General features: G+C 52.5%; 1 protein-coding gene across 1 annotated transcript; it reads right to left on the reverse strand.

The window, feature by feature from the left end:
• Positions 1–11,086: 11,086 nt before the first annotated feature.
• Positions 11,087–12,023, reverse strand: LOC147599807 (olfactory receptor 14A16-like). The gene has a single exon (XM_086753476.1). The coding sequence runs from the start codon at positions 11,675–11,677 to the stop codon at positions 11,087–11,089; it is 591 nt and encodes a 196-aa protein (XP_086609602.1). The 5' UTR covers positions 11,678–12,023.
• Positions 12,024–13,611: the final 1,588 nt, after the last annotated feature.

A 13,611-nucleotide genomic window follows, 5' to 3' on the forward strand; every position in this document is an offset into this window, starting at 1 on the left:
TGACGAACAGGGCTTCGACGTTTACCACCAGCTGCACCTTGGCGCTCACTGAAAAATAACTCCGAAAAATCACGAACGTCGGACGATTGCTCCCACACCGAAAGTGGCACCCACTCAAGCTCTTGCTGCTCCTCCCCGGCCATTGTCAGCGCATCTACAGCAGCACAGACATCGGGGCTCCGGGCTTTCCCTGACAAACAGGGCTTCGACGTTTACCACCAGCTGCACCTGGGTGCCGACTGAAAGAAAAACCCCGAAAAATTACGAATGTCGGACAATTTCTCCCACACCGAAAGTGCCAGCAACTCAAGCTCTTGCTGTTCCTCAGCGGCCATTGGCAGCGCATCTACAGCACCACTGACATCGGGGCTCCGGGCTTTCCCTGACGAACAGGGCTTTGATTTTTACGCCCATCTGCACCTGGGCGCCCACTGAAGAAAACCCTGAAAAATCACGAAGGTCGGATGATTACTCCCTCACCAAAAGTGCCAGCCAGTCAAGCTCTTGCTGCTCCTCCCCGGCCGTTGGCAGCGCACCTACAACACGAAAGACATCAGGGCTCCGGTCTTCGCCCTGAAGAACAAGGCTTCGACGTTTACCACCAGCTGCACCTGGGCGCCAACTGAAAATACACCCCGACAAATCATGAACGTCGGACGATTCCTCCCACACAGAAAATGCCAGCCAGTCAAGCTCTTGCTGCTCCTCCCCGGTTGTTGGCAGCGCATCTACAGCACCACAGACATCAGGGCTTTGGGCTTTCCCTGACGAACAGGGCTTCGACATTTACCACCAGCTGCACCTGGGTGCCCACTGAAAGAAAAACCGCGAAAAATCACGAATGTCGGACGATTGCTCCCACACCGAAAGTGCCAGCCACTCAAGCTCTCGCTGCTCCTCATGGGCCCTTGGCAGCGCATCTGCAGCACCAAAGACATCGGGGCTCCGGGCTTTCCCTGACGAACAGGGCTTCGACGTTTACCACCAGCTGCACCTGGGCGCCAACTAAAAGAAAAACCGCGAAAAATCACGAACGTCGGACGATTGCTCCCACATGAAAGTGCCAGCCACTCAAGGTCTTACTGATCGTCCCCAGCCATTGGCAGCGCATCTACAGCACCACAGACATCGGGGCTCCGGTCTTCGCCCTGAAGAAAAAGGCTTCGACCTTTACCACCAGCTGCACCTGGGCGCCAACTGAAAATACACCACGAAAAATCATGAACGTCGGACGATTCCTCCCACACCGAAAGTGCCAGACACTCAAGCTCTTGCTGCTCCTCCCTGGCCATTGGCAGCGCATCTACATCTGCACAGACATCGAGGCTCCAGGCTTTCCCTGACAAACAGGGCTTCGACGTTTACCACCAGCTGCACCTGGGTGCCGACTGAAAGAAAAACCCCGAAAAATTACGAATGTCGGACAATTTCTCCCACACCGAAAGTGCCAGCAACTCAAGCTCTTCCTGTTCCTCAGCGGCCATTGGCAGCGCATCTACAGCACCACTGACATCGGGGCTCCGGGCTTTCCCTGACGAACAGGGCTTTGATTTTTACGCCCATCTGCACCTGGGCGCCCACTGAAGAAAACCCTGAAAAATCACGAAGGTCGGATGATTACTCCCTCACCAAAAGTGCCAGCCAGTCAAGCTCTTGCTGCTCCTCCCCGGCCGTTGGCAGCGCACCTACAACACGAAAGACATCAGGGCTCCGGTCTTCGCCCTGAAGAACAAGGCTTCGACGTTTACCACCAGCTGCACCTGGGCGCCAACTGAAAATACACCCCGACAAATCATGAACGTCGGACGATTCCTCCCACACAGAAAATGCCAGCCAGTCAAGCTCTTGCTGCTCCTCCCCGGTTGTTGGCAGCGCATCTACAGCACCACAGACATCAGGGCTTTGGGCTTTCCCTGACGAACAGGGCTTCGACGTTTACCACCAGCTGCACCTGGGTGCCCACTGAAAGAAAAACCGCGAAAAATCACGAATGTCGGACGATTGCTCCCACACCGAAAGTGCCAGCCACTCAAGCTCTCGCTGCTCCTCATGGGCCCTTGGCAGCGCATCTGCAGCACCAAAGACATCGGGGCTCCGGGCTTTCCCTGACGAACAGGGCTTCGACGTTTACCACCAGCTGCACCTGGGCGCCAACTAAAAGAAAAACCGCGAAAAATCACGAACGTCGGACGATTGCTCCCACATGAAAGTGCCAGCCACTCAAGGTCTTACTGATCGTCCCCAGCCATTGGCAGCGCATCTACAGCACCACAGACATCGGGGCTCCGGTCTTCGCCCTGAAGAAAAAGGCTTCGACCTTTACCACCAGCTGCACCTGGGCGCCAACTGAAAATACACCACGAAAAATCATGAACGTCGGACGATTCCTCCCACACCGAAAGTGCCAGACACTCAAGCTCTTGCTGCTCCTCCCTGGCCATTGGCAGCGCATCTACATCTGCACAGACATCGAGGCTCCAGGCTTTCCCTGACGAACAGGGCTTCGACGTTTACCACCAGCTGCACCTGGGCACCAACTGAAAGAAAAACCCCGAAAAATTATGAATGTCAGACAATTTCTCCCACACCGAAAATGCCAGCAACTCAAGCTCTTGCTGTTCCTCAGCGGCCATTGGCAGCGCATCTACAGCACCACAGACATCGGGGCTCCGGGCTTTCCCTGATGAACAGGGCTTCGATTTTTACGCCCAGCTGCACCTGGGCGCCCAGTGAAAAAAAACCTTTAAAAATCACGAAGGTCGAATGATTGCTCCCACACCGAAAGTGCCAGCTAGTCAAGCTCTTACTGCTCCTCATGGGCCCTTGGCAGCGCACCTACAACACCACAGACATCAGGGCTTTGGGCTTTCCCTGACGAACAGGGCTTCGACGTTTACCACCAGCTGCACCTGGGCACCAACTGAAAAAAAACCCCGAAAAATCACGAACGTCGGACGATTGCTCCCACACCGAAAGTGCCATTCAGTCAAGCTCTTGCTGCTCCTCCCTGGCCATTGGCAGCGCATCTACAGCAGCACAGACATCGGGGCTCCGGGCTTTCCCTGACGAACAGGGCTTCGATTTTTACGCCTAGCTGCACCTGGGCGCCCACTGAAAAAAAACCCTTAAAAATCACGAAGGTCAGATGATTGCTCCCACACCGAAAGTGGCACCCACTCAAGCTCTTGCTGCTCCTCCCCGGCCATTGGCAGCGCATCTACAGCACCACAGACATCAGGGCTTTGGGCTTTCCCTGACGAACAGGGCTTCGACGTTTACCACCAACTGCACCTGGGCGCCCACTGAAAGAAAAACCGCGAAAAATCACGAACGTCGGACGATTGCTCCCACACCGAAAATGCCAGCCACTCAAGCTCTCGCTGCTCCTCATGGGCCCTTGGCAGCGCACCTACAACACCAAAGACATCGGGGCTCCGGGCTTTCCCTGACGAACAGGGCTTCGACGTTTACCACCAGCTGCACCTGGGCGCCCACTGAAAGAAAAAACGCGAAAAATCACGAACTTCGGACGATTGCTCTCACATGAAAGTGCCAGCCAGTCAAGGTCTTACTGATCGTCCCCGGCCATTGGCAGCGCATCTACAGCACCACAGACATCGGGGCTCTGGTCTTCGCCCTGAAGAACAAGGCTTCGACGTTTACCACCAGCTGCACCTGGGCGCCAACTGAAAATACACCCCGAAAAATCATGAACGTCGGACGATTGCTCCCACACCGAAAGTGCCAGGCAGTCAAGCTCTTGCTGCTCCTCATGGGCCATTGGCAGTGCATCTACATCAGCACAGGCATCGGGGCTCCGGGCTTTCCCTGACGAACAGGGCTTCGACGTTTACCACCAGCTGCACCTGGGCGCCGACTGAAAGACTCATTAGAGCAGATAATTGGAGCCTGTTACTGCAGGTAGGCAAAGGCACTGTGCAGGTGGCTGTAATGCTGAGAAGATCCTTGGTTTGTTTCATGAAACTGAAGGGCCAAACCATGACCCCCAGGCCCTAGGAAGGCTGATCTTGTCCCTCACATGTGACTCCTGGGGGCAGTGTGATGTGAGGGTGAGCAATGCCCAGTGTAGGAAAACTGTACAGCACGTCCTGGCTTCCCCAAGGGAAGGGACGAGGATGAAGCAAAGTCCAGAATCCAAAGATAAGGTTCATCCTAGTAGGCCTTGGTGGCAGAGGAAACTGCCGTATTCAAGGGGACAAAGAGCTTGGTCTTTCAGCCTTGCCAGAGCCCTTGGCCATCTGCACTGCAGGTTTACTCATACTGTCCCCTTCATGCACCATTTTCCCTTCAGGCTGTTGACATCCATCTTGCTTTTCTACCTAGCTCTCACCTCAGCATTCCTCTATCTTCACTGATGTCTCTCCACTCTCATTGGCCATTCCTTGAAATACAAAGCCATGGGCTGATCCAGACTCCCTCTGGGTGACCTCTTGCACCACAACGCTACCCTTTGATGGAGATTTCTTATTCCTCCCCTGCAGTCTGAACCTTTTAAGCTGCACTTTCTGGAAGGGTCCTTCTCTTCCCACTACCAAGAAAAGCTTCACAATCTCTGAAACCATCCTCCAAGCAATTGCAGGCTGCTGCTGTGGAGCCCTTGGCCTCCACTTCACCAGGCTAAAGAAGCCCAGGTTTCTCAGCCTCTCCACAAAGGCCCCAAACCTCATCCTGGCAGATCTTCTCTGCACCCTCTCCAGTTCCTCCTCATTCCTTCAGAACAGTGAGCCCCACAGGCAGATACGCTAATCCAGGTGTGGTCACAGCAATGCTGGGTGAAAGTGGATGATAACTCCCTGTTTGGGTGCCCGCAGTCCCCCTCATGCCATTGGCCTGATTCGCAGTGAGCATGCATCCCTGGCTCATGTGGCATCCCTCTTAATGCCCAGTGCCTTCTCCTCAGAGTCCCTCCTCAGCTGTTCAGGCCTCAGTCTTCCCTTGGATATGGAGTTATTTTGCCCCCAGTAAAGGACTGCCCACTTCTCCTTGTAAAACTATAGCAGCTTTCTAGTTGCCGAATCCCAGAGTTTCTCAGGGTCCCCCAGGAATGAGGCTCTGTTGGGCCAGCTGTTAATGCGTGCGTGCAGATAGCTCACCCTGACACATGGTGCATCTGACAAGAGAACAGCATGGGGAACTGCAGGACACTACAGAGGATAAAAGGAAGCCCGTGTTCAATGGAATTGCTCAGCAAGGTACACGTTCCTGTGCTGACAATCTCTGAAACACCAAACGAAGGGACAAAGGAAGCCAAAGTATGGCCAAGGAGGAAAGGGTAACGAGAGATGGGCTGTGTGCATGGGAGGATACAAGGATGTCAAGGGAATGAAATTGTGAGGTTGAATAACAGGGAAAAGGAAAAGTGAACAAATGAAATTATTTAGCCTGTTTGGGGCTTCCTGCCAAGCAGCCAAGCATTTGTTCTACAAGGCCATGAGTAAAACAAGAAAGCCATAGGTCATAGACTCAGAGAATGGTTTGGATTGGAAGGGACCTTTAATGGTCATCCTGTCCAAACCCCTGCAAGGAGCAGGGACATCTCCAACCAGATCAGGTTGCTCAGAGCCCCGTCCAACCTGGCCTGGAATGTTTCCGGGGATGGGGCATCCACCACCTCTCTGGGCAACCTGGGACACTGCTCTACCACGTCATTGTAAATTTTTTTTTCTTTATGTCCAATCTGAATCTACCTCCCTCTATTTAAAAAGCATTACCCCTCGTCCTTTCACAACAGGCCCTGCTAAAGTGTTTTTCCCCATCCTTCTCATAACTCCCCTTTAGGTACTGGAAGGCCGCTATAAGGCCTCTGCGGAAGCTTCTCTTTTCCATGCAGAAAATCTCAACTTTGTCAATCTGTCCTCATAGGAGAGGTGCTCCAGCCCTCTGATCATCTTTGTGGCCCCGACTCATGGTGGGGCAACAAACAGATAGGAACTGACCAGATGGATGATCAGGCTGAGAGAGCAGCGGTGAAAGGGTCACACTCCACCTAGCAGCGACTGGGACATACTGGGCACTGTGGGGCAGCACAGAAGACTCTCCTGAGCCCTGTGCAGTTTAATACCTATACCCATGGCCAGGAGGAGGCAACTGTCACCACATTGGTCGATAACACTACATCGGGAGGACCATTGCCGTGCCTTTGGGATGCCATGCAGGGGAAACCTGACAGGCAGCAGGACTGTCCTGTCAGGAACTTTGTGGGACAGAGGAAGGACAAATGCCAGGTCCCACTCCTGGGCTAGACTGACAGCTGGAAGTAGAAGGGGCTGAGGAATGCCTGGCTGGGGAGCAGCTCTGTGTAAAAGCTCCTGGTGGTGCTGAGGGACAGAAAGCTCAATGAGATCCCACCTTGTGCCTGTTAGCAAAGGCAGCCAGCGGTGTTCTGGAGTGTATGAACAGGAATGTCACCAAAAGAGTGAGAGAAATGATTGTCTCCCTCTAATTGCTCCTCAGACCACCAGTGTGACAGTACTGTGTCAATTTTTGGGCCTCCACTGGGGAAGGGGAGGAGGGAGTAAGCGGCTGTGTGGCTACTGGGCTACTGTTCAGAGATAAGCCATCACAGCAAGGAAGATGTTGACAACTGGGAGAGAGGTCGGAGGAGAGCTGCAAAGATGTTCAGGGGCTGAAGCGCTTTCCTTGAAGGAGAAACTGAGGGAAAAGTCCTTGTTCAAGCTGAAGAAGGGAAGGCCTCAGGAGCGTCACAGCAGCCTGCCAGTCACTGCAGAGATGTTTTCAGGAAGATGGAGCCAGTCTTGTCACCATGGTGTTTGGTAGGAGGATAATGGACAATTGTCAGCTTTTGAAATCAGGAATGTTCAGGCCAGAGAGAAGGAAAATCCATTTCTCCTTGAGGGCATGCAAGCATTGGAGCAGGTTTCCCTGAGATGTTGTGCCATCTCTGTCCTTGGGTGCTTTTGGCCCGCACTGGAACCTTTAAGCAATGTGTTCCGACTCCATAGCTGATCATGCTGTGACCAGGCGATTGGACCAAAGACCTCCTGAAATCTCAGTCAGGAGAGTGGAAACCCAAATGATGCTTTGGTTCCCTCCCCTCTGGGTCTGCCCTTGATGACAGTAGGGAAAGCTCTCAGGTTCCCCACAACCATGGAAGTCAGTCAGATGTCAGTAGAGTCAGACCAGCTGCAGCTTTCTTCTGCTCCAGGCAGTGTTGCTCAGATGTTGGCCTTCTTGTCAGGTATCCCCAAACAGACCTGATCCTTTCTTTCCTTCCCCTTTCATTCCCTTTTCACTCTTCTCCCACCTCAATTTGTCTCTTTAGCCATCCTTTTCCCCTCCCATCCAACTCCTTTTCATCATTTGCCCATTAGCCGTGTGTTTGCTCACTTTGTACCCTCCTTTGATGTTTCTGAGATGGTTACCGTGGTGCTTTCTACCTTGCTTGGCCACTCCATTGCATTACTACTCTTTTCCCCTCTGTAGTGTCCTGCATCTACCAATCTAATTTACAATCTCATTAGAGGCTCCACGACTCAGGATGACCATTGGCACACACACTTTAAAAGCTGGACTGCTGGAGGTTCTGTCCAGAGGGACCTCAACACAACTGGGGATATGGCCAGTGGAAACCTGAAGGTTAAGAAGGAAAAGCTGCAGAAAAACTGCATGAAACAGCAGCATGGGCAGGGACCTGGCCAGCTAAGGAGTGCCATGAGGAAAGGGTCTGGGTGCTGTAGGAGCCAGTGGGCCTCACCTTTCAAAAGGAAAGTGGAGATACTGGAGAGGGCCCAGAGGAGGTCTGCCATGGGGGAGTGAGAGGCCTAAAGCAGAAGCTGTGAGGAGAGTTTGAGGGAACTGGGCCCCTCTAGCCTGCTGAAGGAGGCACAAGGCAAGCTCGTAAGTCTCTCCAGATATATTGAGAGGTGACAAAGTGAAGCTATGACAGAGGAAACAGCCACAAACTGCCTCTTGGGAGCTGTAGGTTCAGCCTTAGGGAGAATGAAATGGACCAGGAGGAGCATTGCTGTGATCTCAACCTTTCGAGTTCTTCATGGTTCAACTCCACAAAGTCACAGCCAGTCTGCAGGCTGGAATAGAGACCCCCAGCAGTCTCTTCTTCACAAACCCTTTAATGAGCACGTGTCTTGCCATGCGCCCTACAAGAAACTAAGCTGGAGGTGAAGATCTCCTCATCGCAGGAGAATTCCAGGGTGGAAGGAGCTCAGGAGGTCTTGAGTCCAAGGCCCAGCTCCGAGCAGGGCTACATCTGAGGTCAGAGCAGGTTGCTCAGTACCTGTCAGTATCACAGAGAGAGTGTACCCATGACCCAGGCATCTAAGCCACCATTGCAGAGATGGAGATGAGGCATTTGACCAGCTCCCTGAGCACAGGAATTGGTAGGCCATGCCTCCTGAGATTGCTGGGAACATCCACCTTCTTGTCCAGAGGACTGTGGTTCTTCTGCAAGTTTCCTGGCATCTCTGTAAACCATGGCGTGCCTTAGGCTGTAACAGAATGGAAAGAATGCCTCCTACTTGGGTACTATCAACTTAATTGATAAAAGCGAGGGAGAGGAAGGGATCTCAGAGCTTCCAGGTTCCTGTAGAAGATTTAAGGCCACCAAGAAATGAGCTGAAGATAAGAGTTTTGAATCAGCATAAACTTTAGATCATTTCACAAGTGATGGTTCTGCTCACCACATCCAATTATTGGCACCCAGACACCTGACCTGCTTTTCCTTTCTCTCCTCCAAAATCCAACCAAGGAATGGGGAGAAAGGAAGCAGAAAGTTCCTAGGCCTCCATGACTCAGCTGCACCTAACACTTGAAGGACCATAGTGTCGTTCCATTGTAATCCCATAAAGAATCAAGCTGAGAATTGAGGAATCTGCAAGGCCCATGGGCAGGCAAGGCTGTGTGTATGGCTGCATCTGCAGACCTGTACACCTACACCATAGATCAAGTGGGGCTGAAACTAAGGCCTGGGCTTCATTGGTCCTCAGGGCCAATGGACAGAGTTGTGGGTGACACCCCAGGTTTGGCTGGTCATGAAGGCCTATAGATGCTGTCAGGGTCCTGACACTGCCCCCATGGGATCCCACCAGACAGTGTCCTCATGAGGCCAAGTTCTCATTCCCTGATGTCCAGGGTTGGTGCTCTGCTTCTCTTCTTCCCTCTGTCCCTGAACAAAACAATTTCATGGTCACTACAGCCAAGGTGGACACTGGTGTTCACATCCCTCACAAGCTCTTCCTCTTTTGGGAGTAGCAGGTCCAGGGGAGCAGAAGACTGGATGCCTGGTTTAGCAGCTGTGCTAAGAAATGTTCCAGAAGCACCACAAGAACCCTCCTGGACTCTTTGCATCCTGCTGCTGTGTCACTTGGCCAGTGAATGCTGGGGAGACTGAGTCCCCCATCAGAGCCAGGGCCTGTGATCCACTGATCTCCTCCCGTCATTTAAAAGGCATCGTTCATTCCTCACCCTGACTCTGTGACCTGTAACTCTGTCCTGGACCTGGCTGGGATGGAGTTAATTCCCTCACAGCAGTGCACAGGGTGCTGTGCTTTGGATCTGTAACCAACCCAGCTCTGAGAACACAGCAGCGTTTTGGCTGTTGCTGAACAGCCCTTGCAGAGCACAAAGGCTTCCCCTTTCTCACACGCTGCCCCCACAGCAAGAAGTTGGCAAGGTCACAGCTGGGAAAGCTGACCCGAAATGACCAAAGGGATATTCCATTCCATATGATGTCATGCTCCACAAAAACCTCAAGGAAAGACAGAGGAACGGTCATGGTCACTGTGATCTCAAGTCATTGACACTTGTGATGAAGCCCTGCTTTTCTGGAAATAGCTGAATGTCTGCCTGCCGATGGAAAGCATTGAATGAATTCCTTATTTTGCTGTGCTTGCACACAAAGCCTTTGCTTCCCTCTTTACTTGGCACAGACCGAGTCACTCTCTTCTGCCCCCGTGGTGCCTTACGTCCTTCATTGGGGTCACCTGGTTCTGCACAGTGAGAAACCTGCTGTGTGCTGCACCTCGCACACTCACACAGCTTGGCTCTACGCTGGAATGTTCCTCTCACAGTCTCTTTCAAGTCCAGCCCCTCCCATCTCCCACCTCCCCGCTCTCTCTCTAGTCCGGCACAGCCCAGCCCAGCCCAGCAGAACAGCCCAGTGTGGACTGGTCCCATTGCACTGCCCACCGCAGGGTGCTGCAGAGCTCTGGGCACTCACACTGCAGCCCCAGCCCCCTCCCCGAGACACAGAGAGGTCTCAGCCTCCCCATTGGCCCCAGGGCTGGTGCTTGCAATAATGACAGAAGGAAACAGAGGCCAGTCACTCTCAGGCTCTCCTGTGGTCATATTGTAAGTGATCCTCAATCCCAGCTGTGTTTGCCCTCTTCTCTGCCCCCACCAGCCCCACTGCCCAGGACAGCACAAGAGTCCTGACCCTGGGGCTCCTCAGGCAGCACCCACATCTCTCCAGTCTCCCCTCCTTCTACCCGCTGGGTGCCCACTGACTCCCATGGCACTGCAGAGTCTGTGTTTGTGGGTTCAGCAATTCAATGCTTCACTTTTTAGGCACCTGTCCTGACCTCTCCAAATGAATTTCCAGAGAGATTTGAGATGCCATCAGACCAGTCATACATGATGCAGCCTGAGGAGATAATGGGGAGCCCATGCACCATCTCGACTGCCACTGGACTCCAAGAAGAGAGTTTTTAAAAACCAGAATTTTTGGTCCAATGGAACCCAGTTTTACTGTGAGCATATCCCCAAACACCAGGAGAACACAAAGAGTAAAGATTCTTTAAAAGATCAATTCCTTGTAAATTTTTTTTTTGGCAGCCACTTTGGAGGAAGTACCCAGCCTTCAGTCACTGCACCCAGAAAATATCATTTTATTGAAGAGCTGATATTGGACAGGTCATATCTGACACAGTGTGGTGCTGCAAGGCTCAGACACAAGAGGATCAAGCCTCAAAAGACGTAGAATGAGCATAGAAAATTATATATAAGTAGAATTATTGTGGAGGAAAAAAAACAAAACAAAACTCCTGGGTTAAGATAAACTATTAGAAACATGCAGAGAAGGGGAGGTAGGCTACTGTGAGTGAAACTGTGTCCATTGAGCCAGTTTCCATAGGGCATCCATGAGCTCCCGGTTCCTCATGCTGTAGATGAGGGGATTCAATGCTGGAGGCACCAATGAGTACAGAACAGTCACTGTCAGGTCCAGAGATGGGGAAGAAATGGAAGGGGGCTTCAGGTAGGCAAATATCCCAGTGCTGACAAACAGGGAGACCACAGCCAGGTGAGGGAGGCACCTGGAAAAGGCTTTGTGCCGTCCCTGCTCAGAGGGGATCCTCAGCACAGCCCTGAAGATCTGCACATAGGACACCACAATGAACACAAAACAGCCAAATTCAGCAAAGACACTAACCACAAGAAGTCCAACTTCCCTGAGGTAGGAGTCTGAGCAGGAAAGCTTGAGGATCTGGGGGATTTCACAGAAGAACTGGTCCACAGCGTTGCCCTGGCAGAGTGGCAGTGAAAATGTATTGGCAGTGTGCACCAGGGCATGGAGAAAGCCACTGCCCCAGGCAGCTGCTGCCATGTGGACACAACCTCTGCTGCCCAGCAGGGTCCTGTAGTGCAGGGGTCTGCAGATGGCAACGTAGCGGTCGTAGGCCATGAAAGTGAGAAGAAAATACTCTGCTGAAATAAAAAAAGAAAAAGAGAAAGAGCTGGGCTACACACCCTGGGTAGGAGATGGCCCCGGTGTCCCAAAGGGAATTGGCCATGGCTTTGGGGATGGTGGTGGAGATGGAGCCCAGGTCAAGGAGGGAGAGGCTGAGGAGGAAGAAGTACATGGGGGTGTGGAGGCGGTGGTCGCAGGCTATGGCAGTGATGATGAGGCCGTTGCCCAGGAGGGCAGCCAGGTAGATGCCCAGGAAGAGCCAGAAGTGCAAGAGCTGCAGCTCCCGTCTGTCTGCGAATGCCAGCAAGAGGAATTTAGTGATGGAGCTGCTGTTGGACATTTATTTCCTCTGAACATGGGGACCTGTTGAAGCAAGACAAGACAGTGAAGGGTTAGAACTGGCTTCTTTGAGAAAATCTTACTCAATTTCTCATAGAACCATCACCTCCCAAAGACTCGGTCCTTCCAGAAAGACATTCATAGAATCATTGAATGGTTTTGTTGGAAGGGACATGTAAAGGTTATCTAGTCCAAAGCCCCTGCAACAAGAAGGGAGATCTTCAACTAGATCATGATGCTCAGAGACTCATCTGACGTGGCCTTGAATGTTTCCAATGATGGGGCACCAACCACCTCTCTGGGCAACCCGCTCCTATATTTCATGAACCTTATTGTAAAAATTTTTTTCCAAATATCTCGTCTGAATCTAGCTCTGTCTATTTTAAAACCAGTACCTTTCACCCCATCACAACAGGCCCTACTGAAGAGTTATTTCTGTAGGCCCCCTTTAGATATTGGACGACTGCTATAAGGTCTCCCTGGAGCCTTGTCTTCTGCAGGGCGAACTGCACCTCTCTCAGCCTGTCCTGATAGGAGAGGTGCTCCAGCCCTCTGATCATCTTCATGGACTTCCCTCGACTCTCTCCAACTGCTGACCTTTGGGTTCTGCTGGCTGAGGGTGCAATGGGGAGCAGATGATGATGCCGTGGGCTCCTGAGGAGTCAGTGCTGCTGTGCACCAACAGGCAGGTAGGAACCAGGAGTGATCTCTGTTTAAATCCCCTCATGAAATCAATGACATTTCAGCACTGTCCCTCCCAACTCACCCGGCTGCAGAGCAGAGCTGTGGGGGGGTGGTTATGTTTCTTTTGTTCCTGCCCCCTGTCCCACCTGAGGAGGGTTTGCTGAAGGCAGACATCCCTAGCATCTCTGCTACACTGCAGGTGCCATCCTGAGAGCGCTGGGAGGCAAAGGGACAGAGCCTTGGTGCACAGGGAGGACAGACAGTATGTCCATCCGTCCTGCTGTCAGCTGCCCTGGGCTCACAGCTCTCTGAGCCAGAGGATGAGCACACTCAGCTCTTCCCCTGAAAGGAACTGGATGCTGCTCAGAAGAGAGGAACTCACTTTCAAAATGCAGATGATCTCCACACTCCCCACTGCAGGGAAGTGCTGTGAGGGTCCGGATACCCTAAAGATGGGGTGTCCTTAACAGAGAGCCAGCTTCATCCCCACCCTCTGGACTGCATTGCTCAGAGACCCACAGGCCAGAAGAGGGCTTGGGCACCTTGCTGCCATGGACACATCTGCACGGCAAGGCCTGCAGGGTCAGTGGCTGAGCTGCTGCTGAACCCCCATCCCCAGAGAGCCCGAAAACAAGAGCAGTAGCAGCAGGGGCAGGTAGAGAAAGAAGGAGAAATGCCCCAGTGCTTCTGCTCAGGCAGACAGAGCCAGAAAATATCTCTATGTTGGCACAGGCTAAGGAGCAGCTCAGATGAACCACGGTGATACCACACAAGTGATGGGGCTCTCAGCAGGCAATGGAAGAGGTGAAGGGACGTTATCATCTTCCGCACAGACCCACTGACCTTTCAGTCCAATGTTGTGGGAGTGTCAGCCTCTTGTGCAAACCTGACAGCTCCATTGCTCT

This window comes from Chlamydotis macqueenii, chromosome 8 (assembly GCF_036417535.1).
Source record: "Chlamydotis macqueenii isolate bChlMac1 chromosome 8, bChlMac1.mat, whole genome shotgun sequence".
Classification (NCBI taxonomy): Eukaryota; Metazoa; Chordata; class Aves; order Otidiformes; family Otididae; genus Chlamydotis; species Chlamydotis macqueenii.

Bases quoted from the DNA above. Each gene is read 5' to 3' on its own strand.
- LOC147599807 (XM_086753476.1), bottom strand. From the start codon at position 11,677: ATGGCCTACGACCGCTACGTTGCCATCTGCAGACCCCTGCACTACAGG.